This window comes from Cylas formicarius, unplaced genomic scaffold (genome assembly GCF_029955315.1).
Source record: "Cylas formicarius isolate icCylForm1 unplaced genomic scaffold, icCylForm1.1 PGA_scaffold_10__41_contigs__length_53128322, whole genome shotgun sequence".
Taxonomy (NCBI): Eukaryota; Metazoa; Arthropoda; class Insecta; order Coleoptera; family Brentidae; genus Cylas; species Cylas formicarius.
The window spans coordinates 15,407,101-15,434,360 of record NW_026844214.1 but is presented as its reverse complement, the minus strand read 5'-3'; the positions used below and the strand labels follow the sequence as shown (position 1 = coordinate 15,434,360).

The 27,260-nt window shown below is 35.1% G+C and overlaps 3 protein-coding genes across 5 annotated transcripts in view; 1 reads left to right on the top strand and 2 right to left on the bottom strand.

The window, feature by feature from the left end:
- Positions 1 to 1,685: 1,685 nt before the first annotated feature.
- Positions 1,686 to 16,428, bottom strand: LOC132702457 (putative glycerol kinase 5). Of its 3 annotated transcripts, none has more exons than XM_060671093.1 (11): positions 16,292 to 16,428; positions 15,544 to 15,688; positions 13,154 to 13,247; positions 12,148 to 12,317; positions 6,958 to 7,047; positions 6,590 to 6,901; positions 4,291 to 4,522; positions 4,117 to 4,211; positions 3,300 to 3,463; positions 1,935 to 2,065; positions 1,686 to 1,873 (listed from the first exon to the last, which is right to left on the bottom strand). In XM_060671093.1, the coding sequence occupies exons 2-11, from the start codon at positions 15,652 to 15,654 to the stop codon at positions 1,716 to 1,718; spliced, it is 1,557 nt and encodes a 518-aa protein (XP_060527076.1). In that variant the 5' UTR covers positions 15,655 to 15,688; positions 16,292 to 16,428; the 3' UTR covers positions 1,686 to 1,715. The 3 variants fall into 3 exon arrangements, with proteins under 3 accessions (XP_060527076.1, XP_060527068.1, XP_060527084.1); XM_060671085.1 differs by lacking the exon at positions 16,292 to 16,428 and adding an exon at positions 16,012 to 16,258; XM_060671101.1 differs by lacking the exons at positions 12,148 to 12,317; positions 13,154 to 13,247; positions 16,292 to 16,428 and adding an exon at positions 16,012 to 16,258.
- A 90-nt stretch (positions 16,429 to 16,518) lies between these two features.
- Positions 16,519 to 22,637, top strand: LOC132702479 (trimeric intracellular cation channel type 1B.1). The gene is made up of 4 exons (XM_060671113.1): positions 16,519 to 16,781; positions 19,431 to 19,587; positions 21,908 to 22,180; positions 22,234 to 22,637. Exons 1-4 carry the CDS (start codon positions 16,661 to 16,663, stop codon positions 22,511 to 22,513), a joined length of 831 nt encoding a protein of 276 aa, XP_060527096.1. The 5' UTR covers positions 16,519 to 16,660; the 3' UTR covers positions 22,514 to 22,637.
- Positions 22,638 to 22,676: 39 nt separating this feature from the next.
- The window catches only part of LOC132697435 (dynein axonemal heavy chain 10), a 104,341-nt gene continuing 99,757 nt past the window's right edge, over positions 22,677 to 27,260 (bottom strand). Inside the window, 3 exon segments of the mRNA XM_060662956.1 lie at positions 22,677 to 22,992; positions 24,761 to 24,940; positions 24,996 to 25,375. Coding sequence (XP_060518939.1) covers positions 22,696 to 22,992; positions 24,761 to 24,940; positions 24,996 to 25,375 — 857 coding nt within the window. The 3' untranslated portion in view covers positions 22,677 to 22,695.

Below are 27,260 nucleotides of genomic sequence, written 5' to 3'. Positions count from 1 at the left end.
ATTGTTACTGTTTTAAAAATAAAATAATCTATTATTTATACAGTATTTTCAATAAATGATTATGCTGTAATGAAACCATTAATTTGAATTACTATATGTTAATATAAAACAGGACCGACCCATTTATTGAACTGGAGAAACGACGTAGCTTGAACAAGAGGGTATGTAGAAAACTGCTATGCAATACCTTGTATACTGAAAATATTCCCAAAGATGCGACATTATTTCGGGTTTTTATTCATTTTGGCAGGCGGCTATTCTGAAAACTTAAATATAATTTCCAGCATTTGCTCTTGTCCGCTTTGGTTATAAGTTTTTTCACCCCTCAAGTCTTTACGACATTTAATTGTCGACATAGGGCCGAGTGCCGTTAATTGGTCACGGGGTTCAGCATTTTTGATGTTTTTATGACGGCACTCCTTTATAAATAAAGTTAGTGTGTTGTTAAAGGTTCCACAGGGGTGATTGAACTAACCAGTACATATCATGATTTCTTTTTCGCTTATGTGATAAGTATGAAAAATTGGATGGTAAAAAGAGAAAATAATGCACATTTAATATAAAAAATAAAGTCGTAGCTCTTACGTATTATATATTTTTGAAAAGCATAAAAAAATTATGATAAGATATACAGGGTGTTCCATTAAAAAAATATAAGTGTATTTTATATATCAAATTCTGTGAGCCTCAGAAGAAAATTGGATCCTACTTAAGAAACTCCATCCAGAGCAGTTTTCACCTTTTCGATAAGTCCAGGCATAACCGAGATACAAAGAATGTTTAAAAATACAAAATTTCAAAAATTACCCTGTATCTGAAAATTAAAGATAGATAGATTTTCGCTTGTGTCATCTTTTCACAAAAAAGTTGGCTTGGGTCACGCAACACTGTACAAAACTTCGAAGGTGCCTAGGGCTTTCTTTTGGTGTTATTCGACTAGCTTTTTGAATTAAAGATTGTTGAGTTTCTCCAGATAGGAAAAAATCGCGTACTTGTTATTATCAGTATGTATTAGTGTATTAGAAGTAGGTAATTGATAAAATTATTTATCTTCCACACTTGTCACATAAGTCAGATTGATGTCATATAACAAATAATTTGCAGTCTTTGACATAAGTGTCTTACTGTTTACAAATATTCTTGATTCGTCAAGCGTCGTTTCGCCAATTATCGTGTGGATTTCTTCAGAGTATAACTGAAATTGCCACCTCTTTATATATTGTTTGAAGGCAGCGGGGCAAATGGTTGGGCATGAACATCGTTTCGAATGGCCGATTCCCATATTGTTTGGTTGCTTATTAATTTCTATAGATTCTTGGATTTTTCGTTTTTAAAAGAATTGATTACATGCAAGAATTTTAGTCCTATTGAAATTGAAGTTTCAGTTAAGCTCTGAAGAAGTAAACAGGATGTTTCGTGAAGATTTGTAAATAGTAGTACGGAGTAGCCTGTGGAAGTTTCTTAAAAAAAATTAAATCTTGCTTAAACCTAAGAATATTTTTTTCCAATTTGTTTAACTTCAAAACGGGGGTTTTAGTAGACTTTAAATGGGTGCAGGCTAAAAATTAAAGACCAATAGTGTGTTTGTATTATTCCGGCGGATGCGCCAAAACAAAAATATCGCACAGGGTCTACGAAATATGGCGATAGGGTAGGAGTGTAAGTAAAACAAAAAAAAAATGTTGCCCTCTTTTATTACCAAAATTACAAATCAGTCAAATATACTCGTACCATGACAAAAACCTTTCAGCAGCCCGTTGCCATTGATGCAAACTCACGTCAACAGATTTCTTGTACTTGGGATCGTTCGTCGGCAGGAACGTTCGTTGAATTTTAATCATGCCAGTCAATTCGCTCTCGGAACTCCACATTCCTTCAAACATGTAAAAAAAAAACTTACTCAAATCTTACAACCTAAATTGAATATAACTAACCACAGGACAACCCGGCAACGTAAGCGGCTCCCAGAACCGACATTTCTGACGATAACCTTTCCACTTTTAAATCGGTAAGGTCGGACACCATTTGACAGATAAAATCGTTTTTCGACACACCACCATCTACCCTAAAATAAATTGTAAAATAAATAACCTACTTTAATTTAACTAGGTACAAACAAAAAGAGAGAAAGAGAGAGAGAGAGAGAGAGAGAGAGAAATGCGGATATCATTCGCTAATTTATTCGCCCATGGTGGCGCTACTGCCTTTGACGATTTTATTAAGATATGGAAATTGGGTAGAAGGAAAAGTTATATTAAAAGCAAAACATGATTTTTTTTTATGTCTACTGTAGAGGCGGGTAACTCAGAAAGGTCATTTTTGCATTATACCTTAAATATAGCAAAACAAAAGTGCTGCTTATGACATAAATGGCCAAATAAATATTGTAGAAGGAGAAGTATACATACATCGCTACAGACGTAAACATGGTTTGTCGGGAAGTTGCAGTGGCAGTTCTTCTAGAGTGTGCCTAAGTAGGTTTGACGAATACAATTTTCACTTCAAAAGCTCTTATTAGAATAATTGTTATTTAATATTTCTTGAGTGATATCCATCAACTTATTCGTTTTTGTTTAATGTTGCACGCTCGTATGAGTCCATGCCGGCGATGAATCGCAAACGAAACCAATTACCAATTATATGTAAAAATATAGGAAAGGTACAATGACTATGATAATGAGACAGGGCTTGATTAAATGGTGTTATAATCCCTATACCGATATGAAGCAGTTTAGCAGATATTCTGAAAAATATAATCAAAATCACAAGGTATTTTAGTGTCGATTTTGATTTGACACAATGTGTTTTATAACCCACCACTCTCATACCCATAAAATGCTATCTTAGTAGGTAAATAACAATTAAAAGATATTAGAAAAACAAAAGATAGATTGGCATAAGGGACAAAATAATATACAAAATTCAAGTTAACCGCCACTGTAGCCCGAGTTTGATTTGGCGCAAGCGAAGTGAAGTCTTAATAAACGAGTGACTGAAGTGCTGCATACTATTAGATTTTGGGTACATTTTTGCAAAACTACACTAATGCATTCATGACGTGCCGTCGGAATTGACAAATGTCAAAATACGATGGCTTAAATCTACTGAAAACATCCAATCGCCCCCAAATCCGTAACTAAAATAGCGAAAACGTCCAAAATGGCACCCGACCGTGGGTAACGAAGTTAACGTCTTAAAGAGTAGAAAAAAATATTTTACCACAATTAATTTTCCTAGCAAATTAATTAAATGTCACTCGGTCAAAAAAAAATTAAGTTATAAGATGTCATTTCTCTTACTTTATACTGCGAAATGCGAATGCCCGCTCTTTTCTTAGCATATTGTACGCCAGCGCGACTCTGAATGCTATACTCTCGAGCACGGCCCGGACGAGGTGGTCTTTAGTGGTTTTCGGAGTCACTCCTATGAAACCGGTAGCTGCTGTTTCGTTGCTGATGGGTGGCTAAAATACTAACCGCTATTAAATTTGGAAAACACAGTTTGATGTCTGACGCGTTATATTTTAAAGACAGAAAGTAATAACATATATTGTCCTTCTTATCAAATCTTGTTCACTAGCGTCCAGACAGTGAGATCGAAAATCAATACGTTTTTTCTTTCACACCTTACCGAGGATATTCGCGTTTTTGTTTTTTGTAGGTAGGCAGGTTTCTTTTGAAGCTTCTTATCTAGAGGACCCATTTTTTACCTATTAAACATTCATACACATTTTTTACAATTCTGGCTTCTTATTCCTTACTTATGAATAAATCATTGGTTTTTGGGTTTACCCAATAAGAAGGCAACTAACCAAAACGATATACTTTGAGACAAACTTTTCGTTTCAGGAAATTTAAAGATAATGGCCCAGTGCATGGACGTCCTTGACAGATTTACTAAATACACAAACCCAAACTAGTTTGTTAGGATTTATATTTAATGACAATTTGTACCTGTGTTATTATGACGTCCTAAAATTTTGGTAATCATGTTGGTAACTTAAGACTGAACGATTAAAACTAAGAATACCTTATTATTTTCCTTTTTAATAAACAATTTCTAATTAGCTTGGAGGCCTACGACTTTATATTGTAATTTTGGTGATATTCAACTTACACCTAATCCGCTAAATGCTGGTACAAAATAGACTCCTCCATTATCTGACAGCTTGCTGGCTAAAGAGCTGGACTCGGATGAATTGCTTAGCAATCCTGCAATAAGCCAAATTGCAACCAGCAAAACTTTGAAATCTTAAAATCTTGTTATATTGCTGCAATATTTTGTCGTTACCAGCGTTTAGCATCCACTGAACTAGCGAACCAGCATCTGAACAGGAAATTTCCAAAGCGTAAGTCAATCGATTTTTAACTTTCCATCCGATAAGCGGATACATTCCATTCAGACTGGCGTGAATCTTCTCACCCGTATTCACGTTCATAAATGCCCCCGTGCCAAGGGTCAGCTTCAAATCGTTTTCTTTGAAGCTGCAGGAGCCATACATCGAAGCCGACTGATCCGCCATCTATAAAAATCGAATTTAGTCGTTTGTTCATAATTTCAATCGTAAAATTGTTAAATAAAAATTTGCCTTTGGAAAATATTTAAATTGTCATTCAAATTCAAATATTTTATAATGTTTTGATCGGCGCTGACATCACTTGATAGTAGTAGTTCTCGGCCCAGTATAATAAAGTTTACTGGATAACCTCACTAACGAATATTTACGATTGTTTTATTTTAAATTAAATTGTGTAAATTAAATTCTTCAAGAGTGAATTTGGTAATAGATGCAGAATCGATTGATTCACATATGATTCCACCGCAGAAAAAGGAAACTCCACTAATCGACATCTTTTCTTGTGTGCCAAGGTATATTTTTATTTTCACTCTTTTGCATTTTGCTGTACCGATCCAACCAGAGGAAAAAGTGGAAAATGAAATCTAAAAATTTTCAAAATTTAAAAATAATTTTCTTTTAATTGATCGTAATAAAAAATATATTTAAAATAAAAAAAAAATGTCAACATAACTAGAAAAAACGCATAAAAAAATAGTTTTCTGCAAAACACAATACACGTGATTTTAAAAATGACCGCCGTAAATATTCTACGAGACGTTAACTTATCGTAAAGTTAAGAACTGGTCAGTTTTTATGTAAAACCCAGTTGCCTAGACAGTTTTCTTCTCAAATTGTCAAATTTTGATATATAAACTAAAATTGTGTTTTTTTTTACTAAGGCACAGGCTGTTTATAAGAAAATAAATAAGAAACAAATGTATATAACCCTTTTTTCGATTTTACCATGGCCTATTCATAAAAATAGTAAAATTAAAGATATAAACTTTGTATTTGAAATTCGTCTTATATGTCACATATTTTTTTAAAGCCTAATAAAATTATTAAAATATCTACAGAAACAAAACAAAAGTTTAACTTATATTTCAAAATTCGTGTTGAAGAAGAAAACTCACAAGGCTTTGGGTCCTGCGTAAAAACCCTTCCCAACCAATTTTCACATATTCCATAAGTTAGTAAGGGACGGCGCTGTAAAATCATAAAAAATGGGACACATTCCCCAAATTGGACACTTTGAAATGGAAACTTCCCTTTCTAAAGGAAAACTAAAGTCGGTGTCTGAAGCTCGATTTTCATAATGTATGTAATGGCAAAAACCGCGAAACATTTTGTCTTCCTAAAACTAATAGTTCCTTAGTTGCAATCCGAAAATGCGATTTTTTATACGGGACATAATAAATATTTTTAAATCATTGCAAGGAACTTGAAATTACCTTTCCAAAATATAGCATTTTTGCACTTTGAACAAGTAAGCTTTGGACGAACTGACCGTAATACTGGAAACAAATTCAGTTATCAAATTGTGGGAATTTGGTTGCTACTGCGTCGAAATTTTACCTAGTCTTTTAAATAAATTAAATATTATAGTTTGTTTTATGAAAAACGAGAAAAATGCAGAGACAGCAAACAATTTGTACAATATCCCGAGACAAAACAAACATTGAAGGTAATAGTGGTCACACAGTTCTAGAAAAGTGCATGTTGTAAGTGACTCCTATAAAAAATGTAATCGAGTACGCGTTTGCCGTTCATTCTTTGAAATTTATTTGAAAGGTTCAAAACAGCCAAAAGCACAATTTGACCTGTAACTTTTCGCATTTGTTTACTGTTCCCACGTTCAAACTGCAAAACTTCTATTTTTTACAAGAAGACTCGTGCAAACTATTAGGCGCGCTGTATTTTTGGAGAGGTAATTTTTCAATGATTTAAAAATATAGACCAAACCATACATTGATTTTTCGGTTACTAAGTCATAAAATATTAGTAAAAAAATCCTCTCGAAATGTTTTCATAGAAACACAACATTTTCAATAACAAAAAAGTCACCGTTATTTTTTAAAAATGTACATTGTACGTTTCTTACCATTGGCACTTTCTGATACGATATGTAAAATACGATTATCGTTAAATTGTGGCGACGTTGCTGATTTCAGTTCCTAATAATATATCCTTTAAGAACTTTTTAAATTCCTAGTTATTCCTAGATTTTTCTAAAATTGAATATTAAATTACCACCGAGCCAATCCGAATAGGCACTCCGAAAATTTCACGCAGAGTATCTCCGAATTTACAGTCATTATCTGCCACGGGCGGCAGTAACGTCGTTGGTATACCCATAAGGCGCGGTACAAAACTCCAACACAGAGCTGTTGGGTCAAACAGGCCGGTGACGCTCGCGTTCGATATATCGGTGAAGTAAGATTTGCCGCCTGTCAATTTTTCGAGCAGCCATGTTTCCATAGTTCCGAACGACACATCGTCATCTTTCAACGCTTGCTGTACCTCTTCGTTATGACGTAGGATCCATAGCAAGCGAACCGTCACCTGAAAATGACGTATCACTCACCATATCGATTTTTGATTATAGCGATCGGATCTACGTGCAAGCTGGAAAACCGCAATTGACTTGCCAGGTGGAGCTTTGCCAGTCTAGTGAAGATGTAACCGATGTAGGATATTGTGCGAAGGCCCTGAAATACTCCAAAGATATTAATTAATTAAAATGGTGCCCCAGTCGTAGGGCTTCTTATTTTTCGAAAATTCGAAAAACACTCGAAACGGATCAGTAAAAATTGTGTGTTTTAGAGATATATTTATTTTATTTATTTATCATTATTATTATTATTATTATTATTATTATTATTACTTTACTGACATCATATATTCTCATTAGTGGATCTGGACCCCCGGGTAATAACAGATTATTTTTTCGTTAAGCTGCAAAACCTTTTTATTCGGTACTTGGTTGGTTATGGTACAAAACTAAGCAATACCATTTATGTGTGTAATGACTCAGGTCATCTTTTGTTTATAAACTGCATCGATCTCAATTAATTGACAACAAAGTGCAAAAATCTGAAATGATGAATGGATTCTATGATAGATGTAATTTTCTAATGTATCCATTCCATCCGTAATTTCTCATTCTACAATTATAACATATTGAATGAACAGTGATAGTTCTCTCAATAGCAATAAAATTATCACATAAGAGTATATGGGGGTACACCAAATTACAAGAATAAAAAATTATAAACAAAATAAAATTCACTTTTGGGGACATTTAAATCTCTCTGACGACTACACTTAAACGATCTATGATTAGGTATTTAAAAAAAACATTTAAATTATTTAAATTAAATTTTAGTTACTAATAGTAGAGCATTAATACTCTTAATTGCGTGTAAAACTAACTGTTAGGGTGCCAGTGAAGAAGTGGCAAGGGGCAAATAAGTAAAGTTTAAACCCAGACGAGCCCTAAAAGAGCGGTTATTCAGACATTGGAAAACTACCAAAAACTAACCTAGTATACCGTGGCAGTAAGCTGATGCCCATGCACGGGTCGATATGGATCGCTAAATACTTATTTAGATGTCTCTCTTAAGTTATGTTTTGGCTGTTAAGTTAAAGTTTGTGAAACCGAGTTTATTTAGGATTATCAACGACATTGTACAACTATTTTGCTCGGAAATTTTTGCAATGAAGTGGGGAAAGAAAATAATGCAGTGTAAATGAATCGGAAGTTTTCGTAGTAAAGAAAATCACTTTTTTTTTTCAAAGAAACTTCCACAGGCTACTGTAAGACTGTTTACAAATCTTCTGGATTCCTCCGGCGTCGGTTTTTGATGGGTCGAAATTGCTGACGTTTCGCCAATCATCCTGTTGGCTTCTTCAGAGCTTGACTGAAACTGGCTCGTATTTTATTCTGTACCTGCTTATATATTGTTTGAGGGGGGCGTTAATGAGGGGTATAAACACAGTCTCGGATGACTGATTCCCAAATTGGTGACTGAGTCGCGGTTAAGATTGTTAGGTTATTTATAGATTTCTATAGACCCTCGGATTTTTCGTTGGTAGAAGAACTGATTACATGCAAGAATTTTAGTTTTATCGAATAAAATTTTACGACCGGCAACAGCTGATGAGTTTATTTGTCTTAGTCGTAAGGCTCTTTCGTGTTCTTTGAGTCTAGTTGATATTTTTCGTCCGGTCTCTCCAATGTATGCATGCATGCTTATGCATGGAATGCTGTAAACTCCTGTAAACCTCAAATGGAATTTTGTCTTTGACGGACCGCAGATGTTGAGAGATTTTTGGACAAGTGGTAAATCTGGTTTTGACGTTATACTTCTTTAGCACTTTTGATATGTGATTAGTGATGTTTTGAATGTAAGGAAGGACAGTGGCAAGTATAGGATTGCTTTCGGTCTCATTGCTATTGGAAGGTTGTGGTGAAGTGTATTTTTGTGGTAAGGTGTTTTAATTCTGTTTTCAGCGACTCGGGCTGAGATAGTTTTACGGCTTTGTATTATGAAAGCCTTTGAGAAGAAAGCTCTCGACACCTTTCATCTAAAACCAAAATTATGGAAACGCTACGTCGATGATACTTTTGAATTTTGGCCCCATGGTCAAGAAACCCCAGTAGATTTTCTTAGACATTTAAACTCGATACACCCTAACATACGTTTTACCATTGAGTTGGAAGCTCATAATAACATGCTATTCTTAGATATTCTTATCAATAGAAAATCAGACCAAAAATCTGTCAATATCTGCGGTCCGTCAAAGACAAAAGTCCATTTGAGATGCCAAGAGTTTACAGCATTCCATGCATATGCGGCAAAGAATACATTGGAGAGACCGGACGAAAAATATCAACTAGGCTCAAAGAACACGAAAGGGCCTTATGAGTAATAATGATTATGACAAATAAACTCATCAGCTGTTGCCGAACACCCTCATGACACCGGGCATAAAATTTTACTCGATACAACTAAAATTCTTGCATGTAATCAGTTCTTGTACCAACGAAAAATCCGAGAGAAATCTATAAACAACCTAAAAATCTTAACTGCGAGTCAGGTCTCTAAAGAAGCCAACAGGATGATTGGCGAAACGTCAGCAATTTTGACTCAGCAAAAACCGACGCTGGAGGAATCCAGAATCCAACATTAAACTGGAGACATTACTGGATACGACTGGGGAATAACTAAATAATGAAACTGTGACCTGCAGAATAATTTGTATAGAACTTTTTAATGTATACTTTTTGGATAATATTGAAATAGTTTTTCCATGATTTTTTGAAATATTTTTTTTGGAATACCAGTTATGACGAGACTTTTTTCCATTTGTTTTTCGACGATGAGATTCAAAAAGGTTATTTATATTGGATCATTTTCAATAAATACAGTATGTAAAGCAATTTTATTGTAGATAGGGTTATGCAAAAATAGGCTTCAATCTAGTTTTGCTGCTTAAAACGAACATGAATAATTCAACATATTTTTGTCCTAAAAATAAATAATAAATAGTAAATTTTAGTTATGAAAATTTTATAAACGTGTTTCATAGTATGCTTTTTCGACGGCCATTAGCTTGACGTTTCGGAAACTTTAGTCACGTATCGTATGTTTTCGGTAGATTTTAAACACTTGATTGGATTTGATGCTTGTCTGATAGTCACGTCACATGTCACTCAGTCAATGATTGTGTCGGGGAGGCACAACATAAATATTAATATTTAATCTAATTTTGCATTATAATTCGCAATATTTCCGCAAAAATTTAAATTATTGCTGGAAATTTCGCATGTTAATTAGCAATATGTTCAGAGTTTTTATAGTATATTATGTAACAAGTGCGGTAAACGGCATTTGACTCAAGAGTTTATTTGGTACGAGCGGAGCGAGTTTTTAATAAAGGAGTGAGTTAAAAAAATGTTCTGCTTCCGTCTGTAAAATACCTAATTACCCATCGATCTAGCGTGCGGGAAGCGTTACTTTACCACGTCAGTTTCGTTGCCCATGAATCCGAGCCACTTCGGACATTTCCGGGATTTTACAGCACGGGTTTAGGAGCAATCGGATGTTTTCGGAGATATTTCCCACGCTTTGAATTTTGACGTTTGTCAATTCTGACGGTCATGTCAGTGAATGTATTAATGTTGTTTTGCGAAAATGTACCCAAAAACTAGCGGTCGTAGAAAAAGTATAGTTTATTAAAAACTCGCTCCGCTGCGTTCCGCTCGTGTCAAATAAACTCCTAAGTCAAGTGCCATTTACCGCACTTGTTGCATAATATACTATTACCGAACATGTTGCATACTATACTTTTTCTACGACCGTTAGTTTTTGGGTATATTTTCGCAAAACAAAACACGAATGCATTCACTGACATGACCGTCAAGAATAATAAACGTCAAAATTCAAAGCGTGGGAAATATCTCCGAATACATTCGATTGCTCCCAAATCCGTGTGGTAAAATCCCGGAAATGTCCTAAGTGGCTCGGATTCATGGGAAATGAAACTGACGTGGTAAAGTGACGCTTCCCGCACGCTAGATCGGCGGGATTTACCGCATGGGTTTGGGAGCAATCGGATATTTTCGGATATATTTCCCACGCCTTGAATTTTGACGTTTGTCAATTCTGACGGTCATATCAGTGAACCTATTAATGTTGTTTTGCAAAAATGTACCCAAAAACTAACGGTCGTAGAAAAAGTATGGCATGCAACACGTTTCGTAAACTTTTTAAATCACTCGTTTCTTAAATACTCGTTCCGCTGCGCTCCGCTCGGGTCAAGTAAACTCGTGAGTCAACTAACGTCAAAATTCAAGCCGTGCGATTGCTCCCACATCCGTGCGATATTATCCCGGAAATGTCCGAAGTGACTCGGATCCGTGGGACACCAAACTCACGTGGTAGTGACGCGTCCCGCACGTTAGATCGGTGTATAATTAGGTATTTTACAGAAGGGAATCAAAATCATTAACACAGAACTTAATTAGATATTTGGCTCAAAAAGTAAATGAAAATTTGCTGTCCGTGCATTGTTCAGATGTCAAGATTATCTAATTTTTCGCTCTAGAATGACATAGACATACATTTTACTTATACCACCTAAGGTATCTGATGACTGTATGAGGTGGTGCGACTAAGTCTAAATGTATGCAAATTTTCCCAAACAAAATATTGAAAATTTTCTTTTCATGTGACAGACTGACGGAGTACCGATATAGAGTGCCGCACGGTTAAATAGAATATTGCAAATTGAACAATGTAAATATAAATACAAAGTTATTAAGAAAATACAAAAAAATAACTCCAATTTTGTCTTTACGAGGGATATTCGCGATTAAAATATTAGCAAGCTGCAAGATTTATAAAACCAATCTTAGAACTAATATGGATCTCTGTAATCCAGTTTTGGTTAGTGTTTCTGTGTTTACCAGAAGTTAAGATGTTGAAATCACACCGATCATAAACATTTTATTAATTTAAGGTTATTTGAAAGGTTTTTGTGTATGTATAAATAAAGGATATTCGTAGAGTAATTTTTTCAATTTATGGTTACTGTGTGATTAATATCAATATTACGGTTGTGTCACTAATAATATTATTTATCAGTAGTCTATTTCTTTTTGCCTTTGCCGGAAATTTAAATTTAGCATAGATTTAGATTGTCCTCGAAACCAGTGCTGACGGTATTGTTTAGGGGGTTATGTAACGCTATTAAAAATGTAGTGTCATAAATAAATAATAAAAAAAAGTTATCTGGTAACTTACAACCATTCTCCAAGATCTATTCACATCTTTTACTAATTCCGTAGTTCGTAAATCTTTCCACGTGACAAAATTGTGGAGAGGCTTGAAATTGCTTTTTCTCCATGTCAGAAACGTCCCCCGTTGGGTAGAAATGCCCAAAGATTTGATTCTACCAAAAGTTAAGTTCGCGCCTAAAAAAAGACGGCCAGTAAAAGTTGACCGGTAAGTGTTACGTCGGTTCTAGACAATGCGTTTGACGAGTATTCGGAATTAGAACATATTTATTTTACTTAGACACCAAAAAATTTTTCTTCAATGTGCATTTCTGGTCTTTCGGATCCAAAACGGTAGGGCTTTACCCAACACAGAATGCATGTTAAACTGGTTGCCAAACTATTTGGCGTTAAATTGAGTGAAAAAAAATAAATGCACAACAACGAGGCGAAAATATCCTTCTTATCACTCTTCACCGTCGCTTAAAAAGTTTGTGTATTATCAGCACAGGCAGGGGCTCTATATAAGCTCCACGAGTCACACGCATAGTCTATACCGAGCTTTATAAAGCCCGATTTTCACTATATAACTTATCGCTGCGTCTACAAAAACTTATGACCTTTAGCCACCTTAAAAACCATGCCGATGTACGCAAGTTCCATCAAATTAGAACGTTCTCTAAGGTTAGGCGAGAAATTGTTTGGTAATTTTTGTAGCACTTTTTTTTTGCAAAGTGAACACTTTTATTTGGATGTATTTGGAGTTGGAGTTGGAAAAATTATTTTTGAAGAATAATGTAAGGTTAATTTAAATTCTTCGCATTTTATGAGCTTTATTTGAACGTGATAATCAGCGCGGAGTGGGGTTAGGTTATTTTTTGTTAGTGATATTTAGTATCCGGGGAACTTTTTTAGAGGTTGTCACCGCAGCCTTGTTTTTATCTAAGGAGGATCTCAGCATCACCAGCTTAGCAGCAAGTCGCAGCAACTTATTGCAACGTGAAAACCGGGCGTTACCGATGACTTGGTTTTACCTAAGGTCGCCTTTTTTATTACATCGACAATGCTATTCCATAGTTCCTCGGGGTCTATCTCCACCTGATTTTTCTCTGGATACAGCAGTTTTATCTGAAGAACAAATGCGCAGGTTCATAACACAGGGTAACAAAATGAAAAAAAAAATGGTGTCGGAAATCCGACAACTGATTTTAGATGTGTTTAATGTACTGATTCCAAAATGACACCAGATTTTGTTTTTTTAAATATACTTATTGCTCAAAAAAAAATTTTCTACTTAAAATTAGATTTTAGCTAGCCAAACATTTTCTTGAAATAGGTCCTGATTCATTCTTCCTTTATTAAGTTTACTGGTCCTATTTGATCCTCTGCTCTTAATTACATTATTAATTATTTTTGTACCTGTAATTACTTAGGACCCAATCCATTTATACCTTTTTACCTTCACTACAATTAATTTTAAATAAAGTTGTTATCATTTTGTGTAAATTTTGGTTAGGTTTATAGTATCTTAACACTGAACTTAAACAATAGCATCCACACTCAGATGTACCTGTGTAAATTATGTGTGTGTATATGTGTGTGGAAAAAGAAAAACTGTTTCTTACTTTTCGAAAAAAGCCTATATTGCCTATTATGGCCTTCATTTTATGGATCGGGATAAATCCCAGGTCCCACATTTTGTATGTCAAATATTTGCAACAGTAGAAAGAGGAAGCGTCTAAAGTTGATTGTATCAATGGTTTGGAAAGAACCGCGAAATCATTATGATGTCTGGATAATATTAAAGGTAATATTTAAAAACAATAGATACAAATGGATAATATCCTGAACTAGATTCTACGGAAGTCTTGTAGTGCACTCGGAACAAATGCCTGTTCCATTCGTCAGGACAATCAGCAGTTGTCGTGAGCTCCAGATGATGATACAGAAACATCAACGTCTGGCAAAGTTTAAAGAGTTCAACAACAACAGCGAATTTGAAACAGATTTAACAACTTTGCAGTGTTACAATAAAAAAATACTTATGAGACCTGAACCTCTTAAAGGAGTTTGCTGAATTATTTTCGTCCAGATTAAAATATTACATTTCATCCTAAAAGAGATAAGAATCTGCTGCCTTTTTACGATCAGGAAACTAAGCTTCTATTCGGTAACAAAATATCAGGACTCTTAGAAAAAATGAATCCAGACGATTGGCGCTTTTTTATTGACACTTCGAAACGTATTTCAAAATGAGTTCTTTCACAAACAGTAACAAATATGGCTCATTCTATTACTACCATTTGGGAATGTGAAAGAATTGCATTAGTTTTGAAAAAAATAAATACGAAGAACATTAGTTCCAATTACGGTTGATTAGACTTCTTCCTTGGACAGCAGAATTGCTATACAAAGTATCCTTATTTAAAGTGCCTTTGAGCACTGGATGGTCATGATTCAAAGAAAACAAAACTTCATAAACGACTCCCCAAGCGAAACTTAGGTTTCGAAATAAAACATTTTCCTTCCGACAAATTGAGACTGAAGGCTTGTGAAGGCTTCAAATCGAGATTGATAAATTGTTCTGGGTACTTGTCGCCTACATTTACTGCGATTAGCACGGAAAAATTAAAATCTATATATTTAATGGTCCTCATTCTAGAAAGCAGAAAACTAGAAAATGTTTAAGTTTTGCTTAGTTGACAATAATAATATATCAGTTATACCAAGTTATAACAAGTTAAAAGCTATATCTGATAGACAAACTCTGAGGGCTTTTTTAAATTCTGCACTCAAAAATTACCCAGGAACAGTTTAAAAAATCGCAAGCACCAAAACATATTTTGGCCTATGTAATCTATTTAAATATATTAGGGATTTTTCGCACCTCTTATGAACCCTTGTGTCATTTTATTGGTTATTAACAACATTTTTGGTTTTTGCACGTTCTGCCTTGGTGGCGTAACGTTAAAAAAATGGATTACGTGTGGGAGAGTTTTGGTTTAAAAAAAAAATGTGTTTGTCACAATGCAAAACACTAACCAAAACTTGTTTGATGAAGTTTTAAGATGCTGAAGAGTACTTGACGTTAATCACAATCACAAGCTTCTAATTAATATTATTTTGCGTGACTTCCTGTTAATTTAGAAATAATGTTAGGGGCCGAACATGTTCCTAAATTATACTCCACACATTAGCATTTAGGAAAGGATTTAGGCCTCCCGCAGGATTATCGCCAAGCTGTATCCACTTTCAAATGTTTTGAATTTTCGAGAAATCTAAAATTTTTCTGCTACAAAATTTTACCTTAAAATCACTGACTCATAGAAACAACTTTTTTGATAAGAGACAATTAGGAAAAAGTAAAACAACACCAAAATAAACAGGTGTCCAAAGTCCCTAATTTTATCGAAATAACGCTTACGTCGGAATTTGCAATTCCCACTGCGGCGCCCGTGCTGTCGATTATGTGGCAACGCAGCGTAGTGGTTCCAACGTCAAGGGCAGCGATGAAGCCTTTAGATTCGCCTGACATTTTGGCCAGTCATTTGGTATTGTACGTCGAAGTTCTGCAGGAATGAGTTCAAAAAGATAAAAATTTTCAAAACCACAGAATATCCCTGGTTAAAAACATTGACCACACAATGATATCGTACAATAAGAATTATCAGGACTTCGCCAGTTATCGGGACTTGACAACATCGCGATTGTGCCTTTCTCCGAACGCGGCTATCGATTTCTCCTGAATATAACCTTTTTTCTTTAACCTCTAAATTTTAAAATAATCGTCGTTGTACGCTGTAAAACCTACCACTTCATCTTTGGGTTTGGGAAAGCCATTTTTTTGACGACGTTTATTTATATCCGCCATGATATTAAAAAAAACACTTACCTAGAAAGTTATTTACACCATTGAATATGTAATTTATATCAGGACAACATATTGCCGTTATTAACTATTGGGAGCAATTTACATTATAACCGACCCTTGATATTGGCTACGGTTGAATTATTAATTGCATATAAACGATTTTATGGAATTGATTTTAAATTAGCGCTATGATTGGTTTTTTGTTTATGTTTTTATCGGACTTAACCTATAATCTGTGTTGCAAATACCGCTAATCTAGATTTGTTTTGGTTCTGTTCGATTCAAAATGAAATAATAATACCTCATTGGAAATATTGTTTCGTTTTAAGTTTGTTGTCTTTTGCGCGCAGCTGTGTTCCGTGCTATCTCTCGTCTATAATTAATTAATAAACCGAACTTTTCCTCGGCATTATTTTTAAAAGTACGCGGTAATCGCGCAAGTCGCCGTAACCATATCTAAATCTAGATAGTTGGCGACGGAGGTTAAGCCGCGGATGTAGACAGCGGCTGCGGCGAAAATAGATCCAGGCCGGCTACAATTTTTCGCTAGTCCGCGCCGCGCTCGTTTTAACGACGGAATGTCCCGTCGCCGCCGTTGATCCGTTAAGTTAAACACGCCAGTCGAGGGGGTGCAAGTTTTCGTAATAAATATTAAATCCGAGACGTCAAAATGGATCCCGAGGCATTTCTCGACATTGCGAATCAGGTCGTCAAACTGAAAATGTTCCCGTACTTTGACATCGCCCATTGCACGCTGTGCGCTCTCTCGGTGAGGGAAGACCTCGGCACCGGTACGTCACGGGACACGGCGGGCCCCGCCAACTTTGACGCGTGCCCGTTTCGTTTTAATTTCTACAGACGCACCAATAGATGGCGCAACCGTGTACCTTTTTAGTTGGGTCCATATTATAATTAATATTTTCATTATATTATTGCAGTTGAGTAAATAAGTTTATATAATATTTTATACTAATTGTGATTACTTCATACGCGAGTTTTAGAGTAATTTGCATATGTGAATATGAATGAAATGTTATTCAGGCTGTACGGTGCGGCATATTATAGCCAAAATAGAAGGTTTTCAAAAAAGTTTTACTGCTGGGATATGCGAATTTCAGTTTCGGTCGCTTTTTAAAATTGTTTTGATAGTTACAGTTTCCAAAGCGTTGAAAAGAATCAACCTTTTTTTTTCAATTGGAACACCCTTTATATTATAACAGTTCGGGATTCTACGATCAAAATAAGTGTGTGTTGGAGTAAGGCTTTTAATATCTAAATCTTAAGGTTTTTAAAGTAATTTGAGTTTTATTAAGATATAATCTAATTATGTTTACAAGACGCTTCCAACCACACCAGATAATAAGAAAATACGTATTAGAAGACCAAAACAATAAATAATCTGTCATTTATAAATACAAATACAGATAGGTAACTAAATACAATAAAATATTTATTTAGATAACACTCAAAATCATAATTTCGTGTATTCTACGAAAACAAGAATTTGCTACAGGACCCTTTAAACCATTCGATAGATAATTAAAAAGTATATTCTCGGTAAAGGTTATAGTCACAAAGTTGTTATTAGACTAAAATTAATTTTTGATCACCCTTTATAAGATGGAAAGGTTTTTATAATTGAGATATAAAAATTGGTCTGTCGTTACACTTTACTATAGATTTCGCTTACATCTCATAAATACTTCTTAACTATTTGAGAAATTCAAGTTAAGTCATATTTTGACAAAATTTAAATGAATTATTTTTTTTACAATACTTCTGGATTCCGCCTGCTTCTGTTTTTGCTGAGTCTAACTTGCTGACCTTTCGCCAATCATCCTGTTGGTTTCTTCAGAGCTTGATTGAAACTCAAACAGACGCAGGAGGAATCCAGAAGTATTGTAAAAAGTATTACAGTAGCCTGTGGAAGTTTCTTTGAAAAATCGAATTAATTTTTTATTCTACTTTATTTAAAGTAAAACTTTTTCAAAATCTTATAGCTTTTAGCGTATATGCTGGTCAGCAAGTACTTGAAAATGCCACATTCAAACAAAACAATTTTCCTTGGCATTTACGCAACGTTGATATTTTTATCGCTTCTGTATAGTTGTTAATATGAAAATAACTTCAAAAAGTACGTTTACCATAAAAGTGAAACCTTTGTCGAGTGTAGTTTCATAAAAATTTAGGCACAATATTATTGTATTTTCACGTATTTCGTGAATTCTATAAAAAAGTTAATCACAATCCTATTATTTTTTATTGGCGCAACCGAGAGTGCAACGATAATGGACTTTCTTTTTTTTTATTAAATTTTTGAAATACGTACTTAATTCCAAGGAGATTGGTAAAAATACTGCTAAGGAAAAGGGATTAAATCATGGCATGCCAGTTAAATTGGACCTTAAGGTGGATTTGTTTCTTATGATTAGGCACTTAGAGGGCCACTTTGATCCTTATACCGCACTAAACAATTTATTTTAAATTAAATATGCATACCTGGAGGTGTGGTGTCTTATGGTATTTTATGGAACAAGTTTGATAAACGCAATTTTAGTCACGAGTTTCATTTGCAAATATGCAAAACAGGATGAATACACATACTGAATGATGTGTGATATGACCGTCAGAATTGACAAACCTGCTGTTTTGCAAAAATATATCCAAAAACAAATGGTCGTAGAAAAAAATTTAGTACGTTAAACAGGTTGATATATAATTCAAACCATAACAAAAATTATTCTAGTATTAATGTAAGCAAAAACTGCATTACTTTATTTACTAAAAATTTATTTTTGTGAACGAGCAATATTTATATGATGTGATTTCAATATTCAATTTGATATAGTTGAAGCTGCTTTCGTAACCCTACTACTACTTTTTCATGAAATAAAAGGTGACGCTAGCAAAAACTTCATTGCTATCTTGGATTTTAAGTTACAGGATGATTTTGAAAATGTTAAATATATTTTTAGACACCCTTTGTAGTTCGGTTATGGATCCGTAGTCAGTTTTCTTCTGAAACTCGCAAAATTTTACGTAAACATTACGTAGTAAACTAATTTGACAAATTTATCATTAGGGGCCCTAAAACACTTCGCCTTGGTCCTTACGGATTTCCATGTGCTACCTTAGAGTTCATGAAACAGTAGCCTTCGTTCACGAAAGCCGAAACACGCTAACTTTGAAACCTTCAAAAATGGATATTTTAAACAGGTCGGACAGTATGGAGGAATTCCAAAACAATTCCAAAGGAATTTTGAATTTACTCTTACCTCTGCGGTTTACTCCTGCTTGCTAAGCATCAAAATTAGTAATTTTCCTCATTTAACAATCAATTATTGAGAGAGTAGCTTTGTATCTTGAATTTCGCAAATACCATTACACTTCGCAGTTTTCATATAAACTATAGACACTTTTAATTGCAATTTTTGAACTAGGTGCTCAAACATTTTCTCGCAAACATCCTGTGGCGTGCTGGCTATCGTACATGCTGGTTGTCTTCGCGGGGGGAATGGTAGCCAATGGACTCCTGGCAGAACCCATATTAGCACCCCTGAAAAACACACCCCAAGTCTTAGTCGCGACTGCCGTCTGGTAAGACTTTTACAGATCAAATTTTAGGCTGTTTTCGAACCCTTTTTATAAAAATATATTTACCACCTAGTTTTACGACGAAAATGTGGTATAAATTTTTTTGAAACGACGTTTCGTTTTCTAAATGCAGGGTGTAGAAAAAAAAATGATTTATTTTCTTTTATTGTTAATTAGTGGCAAGCGATATTCAAGTGATATTAAGGGGTTTAAGTTGGTGCCGCTTTTAAATTTTTTAATTAGTTTACTGACGGAGATCCTCAGAATTTCTCAATATTTTAACCAAATAATGATAATTGCTATTGCTGTACCTTCCTTAATTAAAGTTATGAGCAAATAAAATGATTGTTTGTGATGATTGTGCTGAACACTGAAGCGCACATTTGCATTTTTTCTTTGTTATTGCGAGGTAAAGGTAAAAAAAGAGGTAATGAGGTCTTTGGTGGCTTCCATTTTGAGGTACCAGGACAAACAGAAAATTGGTTCATTTCAGTTACCTTTTGTGTTTCAAAAAGCATGTATCGCAATGTGAAAACGCAAATCTAATAGGGCATCTCAGATATATATTTTTAAAATACGAGCTCAAGTTATGTTTTTAAGTAAAACACCCTGTACATATACTGTATTGCGCTTTTTATATGTTTTTCAAACAGGTAAAATTGTCTAAACAAATTTCTTTAAATAAACATACATATTGATATTGTGAAAACTATTCTTGTTGTCTATCTTTATATTATTCAAATTAGCACATTATTATTATTTTATTATAAAAAATTCGAATAGAATGCACAAAATAGAAAATTTTCGAAAAAAAACTCAAACTGATTTCCACCAGCTCTCCAAAATTTTTTTATATATTTTACAAATTCTTCTTTATGCGTTTACAAGGAAAATTGTCTAGAACATAGAATTCGGAATTCAGTGGCGTACTCAGATTTCTTAATAAAGCCTTAAGTTTTGAGATACAAACCCTGGGATATAGTTTGAATTTAACACTGTATATAAATTCGAATGAACCTTTTATTCGCTTTCTAAAAATGTATAACAATTATATCATAATATTATAATACATATTATACTTATATTAAAAAAATATATTATGCAAATCGCATCAAAATTAACGCAGCAATAAAATTTGGCCTAATTCCAAAGTTAATTTTCTCGCGGACTGCCGGCTCGATTTGGATATATATTTATAAAAAAATTTCGCTTAAATCTTCAGAAACGATGTCATAAAAAATTATTTTTATTTAAAGTTAATTTTTAGGCATCGACAGTGTGTTTAAAGAAAACGAGTTTTATAATGAATGTATGGGGCTGTAAATTTATGGAGAACAATTTTTTTTCTGAGATCATCAATGGAGGACTATAACGCAAAAAAATTAAGAGTGATCGTCGCTATATGCGCGAAACACCGATTTAGAAATCTCCAATTTTCTCACCTGCGCCCGATCACTCCTACATAAGGTTCGTCGTGAATTGGAAGCATCATTGCAAAACGCAAAAGACACGAGGAACGTTCGGACACTACTAGAAATACACAATTTGTCCAACAAGTGCAAGAGATCGTTCACGAAATTGCTTCAACGTTCATGAGGGCCATTGCGAGGGACCTTAATATCCGCTATAAGTCCTACATTATGCGCAGAGGACAGTTTATGTGGTCACAAACTCGGAATCAGAGACAAGATACAAGTTTTGATGGTCGAAAATTTTTATGACCACATCACCACCTAGGTCCCCGGATCCTAATCCTCCTGATTATTACGTATGGGACACAGTTGAGCGTGAGACCAATAAACATTCCCATAACAGTATTTCGTCGCTGAAGGATGCTATAACAACTACAATGATCAACATGAAGAAAGAGCATTTGACTCGGGCATACTGTCGTTTCCGTTCTCGGATTGAGTCCGTTATTGGCGCTAATGGGGATTTTATTGAATAATTATTTAGTCTAAGAGTCAATTAACGTTATGTTAAAATTTCATGGAATTATAATAAATTTTGCCATAAATATGCATAAATAAATTTTAATATCAATTTGTCCTCAAATATCGTACAAACCCTGTATTCTTCTGTATTTCATTTAACAACAGAGACAAAGACGTGAATAGATGCTGGGGCTATGAATTGACTTAAACAGACATCTAATAGAAATTCCCTAACAATGTGACAAGCATTGAGTATAAACCAGATGCTTGTTTAAACACTCTGCATATATCTAAAATTTAAATAAAAGCCTTTTTCACAACACCGTTTCTGAAGATCTAAGCAGTTCGTGATTAAATTTTGAATGAATTTTATAGAACAATCGTTATAGGTACATCGTTTTCTATACCCCTGCCGACGTGGGGTACAAACTAGCCAAATTCTTGCCCGTCAAAATAGCGTTCTCGGCGATGAAGGAAATCTACAGATGCAAAAAGGTGTACGACGGGGTGACGCACGCAGCCAAGCTCTACCCCAACGCTTACCTTGTAATGATCATTATTGGCACATTGAAAGGTAACGGAGCGGGGTTCACTCGCCTCATGGAGCGACTGATTCGAGGAGTTTGGACACCCACGGCAATGGAGTTTATGCAACCCAGCTTGTAAGGTCGCCAATGATACGTCGTTTTAGTTGTTTAACGGTCCATCTTTACAGCTACACCAAGGCGTCCTTGGTGGCCTCCATTATTTTCATTCTAGATAAGAAGACGGAGCTGATTTCCGCTCCCCACGCCCTCGTCTATTTCGGAATTGTAATATTTTTCGTCTACTTCAAACTGTCGTCAATAATACTCGGCATTCACGACCCGTTCATACCCTTCGAGAATCTGATGTGCGCCCTTTTCTTCGGCGGCATCTGGGATTCGCTAGCGAAAATATTCGGCAAGGGACAGATCAAGGAAGGGGAGGCTAAGGACGCCAAGAAGACCAACTGAGAGATTAAATACGCGAAACGCGTGCCCGGATAGTAGGTCTGATGTAGTGCGGAACATCAAACTTACTGTCCTCGTCGAGAGGCTACCGAAACAAGTCTGTAATACTGTACCAAAAATAAAAGTCGTTACAAAAAAAAATATTTTATTTCGACAAACGCACTACATAAAACACTCTAAACCGACTAATCGGTGTTGAGCAACAAACACACTCCTTGCAACACCCAGTGGCTGGCATGTTCCGCAGTCCTTAAGTCCGCTTCGAACACTAATCCCTCCCCCATAGCATTTCGCCTCTGTGAAGTTGTATACACGGGGGTCTTGAGGGTGTTCTGCAACTTTAATCGAAACGCTTCTGTGGGAGCAACGGCCAACACTGGTAGTTGCTCGATCAGAACCTTCGGCGCTGACCTCTTCAGGCGATTTTTGTCCAGGTCCCAGGCGGCTCCCTCCAGATACAGACCGTGAAGGAGACAATTACCCTATAAACATTTTAATTTTGCTGTCCCTGTTTTCCAAAATCTTTAAGAAATCCTTTTACGCGTCCCTATTAGTTTACAGCAATATGTTTTTTTCTCAAATTGCAATTTGGCTTTCGTTAGAAACGCATAACAAATCAGCTACAGCTACAGACTTCGAAAGCCTAATATGCTACTTAGAAAATTATTTAGTTATGTGGTATTTATGGTAATGAATTCAAATGGATTAAATATTTTTTAAATAATGGAACTCGCGTATTGAAGCTCGGGGATGGAACTAACCTTTATATTCAGGGCGATTTTGAATAGAATTCCTCAATGGAGCTTGTTGTTTATTGCATTTTTTAATAATATTTAATAGTTGACGATGCCGTTTCCGTAATAAGTTCAACGCCAACACTGTTAGGACGAAAGCGTAAGACTTTCAGTATAGAGTTACTGATGTTTTCCTGTCAGGACTTGTTAATTTTTAAAACCTTTTAGTCAGAGTGGGCAATAAGTGTATTCAATATTTGTTACATCATATTAACACTTTCTACGTATTGGTACGTGATGTGGAGATAAAGAAAATTGGTTTCTATAGCTCTTTAACCTTTATATTATTTTGTATATCATACCTGAACTATTGCATAATTAAAATAATTAAAATTCTTAAAAATCTATGTAGAGAATTAAGACTTAATTTTGATAAAAAAAATCCAAATCTTAACTTGTCCACTGTGACCAGTGTATAAACACAAAAATTAAAGTCATTCTGCCCAAAATTTAACAGCGGACTGACCAGGAGCCCTACTTAGGGCAACCATTATTTAGAGATATTCTCAACAGATTCCGCTATAGGACGACACATCTGAAGAAACGCAAGAAAGCGGTATGCTTAGTTTAACAAAAGAGGCTATACTAGTCGCGCCCCACTGCAGAAGGAGGAAGACAGGAACTAGGAATAGAAAAGAATATCATATATTAACTTGTTCGTTACTTTTAATTCTATGGCTGCTGTTTCATACCGGTTAGCAGTAATATTACTCTTTCATTGGGGGTATTTTTATGTCAACAACTAAGAACTTGGTGCAATTTTACCATTAATTCAAGAACTAAATGCACTAGATGCTAGATGTGAAAAACTTGGGTGTTTATTACGTTTCACCTTTCAATTGTACTTCGATTGGTTACATCCGAATAAAACACTCTGTAGTGATACTCCGTAGTACGTCACGAGCAGATACAAAAATAAAAAATAAAGCCCTAAGCCACCAAAACACATAACCATAGAATAATATTATCAAAATTTCAGCCAACCACCTGTCATTACCTTACCATTAAAAATGTTTATTTTTTAAAAAACGATAAAGAAATCTTAGTAGTAGTTCCTACATTTGAAATAAACTTAAATTACCTATTTAAGCTCAATAATTTTTTTTTAAATGTATCAAACCGCAGAACTTTTTAATCCCACCTTTCTTGATTAAAAGTATTAATATAGTTTGAAAGCGAAAATGCGTGGAAATAACAATTTTTTTGCTATAAGAAAAGTAAAAAAACAACTTTTTTAGAATTAATTTACCATTACGGAGAGGCCCCGTTGGAGCCTTCAAGAATTTCATAAAAAAAGTAAATCAGAAAAAATTATTTTAAAACACAGATTTTTAACGTAACTCGCAATAAAATAACCCTAATTTAAAGAAATGTTTAAGCTGACATATTTCTGAAAATATTCCCCGAATTTCACCTACGCGTGCTGTCTTTAAGTGAAATTACCAAATCTACTTACCGCCGTCGGTCTCAGAACCACGTCAGCCGGATCAACGTGTTCCGTAACGTAAGTGTATAGCGTCGATTTGTCCAATGGCCAATCATGCAACCTGCAGGAGATCTGCACCAAAGCCGCGAGATACGTTTCGGGAATGTGAAGGCCGGACATCCAAAGGACCGCAGGTTCTCCAGTATTAGACTGCAACCGAGTCGTATTAACGACTCCAACCCTCAATCCTTACTTTCCACCTCACCCAAGAGAAGTACTGTTGCTGCCTGGCTTCGAAATGCTCGATCCAGCCGCCTAAACTCTTGCAGGTTGCCGGCGCGAGCCGCCTCCAACTCTGCGGCAACTGGCCGTTGAATAGCGAATAGGCCACGTTGTCGAGAACACTGTCCATACCAATTTCGCCGGCTAGAGCTTTTTTTAATCGAATCAGGGTATCTTTCATGGCGATTATTAGACGGTTAAATCGTTCCAGTTCCTGGAGGAGAACTACAACGGTGGGCGACATCGTTCGCTGAAAGTGTCGGCGCACCTTCCAGATCTCGTACGGGTCAGGAATTTTCTTTAGCACATCGTCAGCGACCGACTCGACAAAGTCTTCGCGGCTAATGCCTGTCTCGGAAACGGCTGTAAAATCCAGAATGTGTCACCAATAATTCTTTGGGCAGAAAATTATGTCTTCCCCTTGCAAACGATATAGTAAGCGAGTTGGAGCCTAATTACCTACTTATTGCAGACGATCTCAATACATTTTGTGAAGTACTCCAAAGTGACATAAGCTTCTTACTCGAGTGGTGTAGGATTAAAAACTTGAAATCGAATACTGTAAAGTGTGTCTGTCTTTTTCTCGTCGTAGGAATTCTTGTACAGAATAACATGGAGTCTGTTGAATAGAGTGGATGTTGTGAAGAATTAGGACATGATAATGGAAGCATCTTCACGCTTCGATCGGCATTTAAATGGTCTCGTCAACCGTGCTAACTGTATGTTGGGACTGGTGCTGAGAATGTTTGGTGATTTAGAAAACTTGAAATGTACAGTTCATATGTGCGATCCGTATTGGAGTATGAGTCAACAATCTGGTCTCCTTTTGATGAGGTTCACACCGAGTTGAGTATGAACACATTTTCGGGATATGAAACAAAGTTAAAGCAGATTTCATAGTTATGTGTGCTAGTAGGTATTGTCTTGTATAATCAGCTATTTTAAAATGTGGTTTTCCAGCTATAGTGTTCTTATCTTGTATATTATTAAAAGTTGAAATTACATTTAAAATGTTGGTGTACCCTTTGAAATAAATAAATTACATAAATGTATTTTACATTCATGGTCGGATGCTTGGATTCTGCGATGACCTTGTGGCATTCATGAAATCATAACATCTGCATCGGAAATGAATAGGAATAGGAAAATGATTTCACTTTTATGTAAGCGGTTTCTAACCGGTTAGGGGACTGCCACACAGTGATTTATTAGGATTATTGAAGGTTTCCTCACTGTTAAATTATAAGAGATACCTTTCATTTTAATTTTTACATAAATTAGGTGGCCTACCCTAAGTTGCAGAGCCAACTCAATCTTCATGTACCATCGAGGACTGTAAGAGCATTACCGAGTAACTCCACATAACAATTTTTTGGTCAAATCAGTTGATGAAATTATTTAATGACTTCTTGTAACGATATTGACGTTTTCTTAGTCGCTAACAGTTTATCATATTAATTAAATATACCTGTTTTGTCACAGTGATTATAGTGTATCATGTTTGTTCTTTTACTATTGTTACTATTATTATTTTACTGGAGAGAACATAGATGAATAGGAATACTTGATAGATGTTAGTGTGGAATTATTTTCCAGATAGATGTGCATCTGTTACATTTCGTTTCTTATTCCAAGAGAGAAATATAATGTACATTTGCAATTACAGGGAACAATAAATAAGGTGAACAACTTAAAGCTTCATAAAGTTCAGATAAATTGCAACGACAGTTTTTATAATAAATTGAGTATTTCAATCTTTAAATTGTTCCTAAATTAAGGTCACACTAATTTGCATACAATAAAAAGACGAGTTTTGTGAGTGGAAGAAATTTGATAGCGGCGTTAGAGGTAGTTTATTATAATAATAAATATAATAGTTACTACACCTGATTTTAATTGTAGAGATGGACAGATAATGGTTGAGTTTTGGTCGCGTAGAGCTTTTAAGAATAATATTTGCTCATTTTTAAAAAGCTCAGTTTTACTACCTCGTTTCTTAGCAACAAATTCAGATTGATGAAAACTGCCGGGAAGTAATTTTAAACATTAAGGCACAGGTAGGTCAACTCCCTGTCCGTCTACTTTCAAGATCCCTGACAATAATCACATGTACAATACTACGCCTATGGAATACGCCCACGACCTCTAAGTTTTACAGTTCAATAATGATTCATAACGCTTTCGTATTAAGCGACAGAGTATAGCCAATAAAGATTATTATTATTAAGATTATCGTTATATACATCCA

Coding starts and splice junctions, on each gene's coding strand:
- LOC132702479 (XM_060671113.1), top strand. CDS start 16,661: ATGGATCCCGAGGCATTTCTCGACATTGCGAATCAGGTCGTCAAACTG. Junction 16,782..19,430: donor GAGGGAAGACCTCGGCACCG/GTACGTCACGGG, acceptor TTTTTGAACTAG/GTGCTCAAACATTTTCTCGC. Junction 19,588..21,907: donor TTAGTCGCGACTGCCGTCTG/GTAAGACTTTTA, acceptor CAATCGTTATAG/GTACATCGTTTTCTATACCC.
- LOC132702457 (XM_060671093.1), bottom strand. CDS start 15,654: ATGTCAGGCGAATCTAAAGGCTTCATCGCTGCCCTTGACGTTGGAACC. Junction 12,318..13,153: donor AATAAAAAAGGCGACCTTAG/GTAAAACCAAGT, acceptor GTCTTTTTTTAG/GCGCGAACTTAACTTTTGGT. Junction 7,048..12,147: donor ATAGATCTTGGAGAATGGTT/GTAAGTTACCAG, acceptor GGAGTATTTCAG/GGCCTTCGCACAATATCCTA.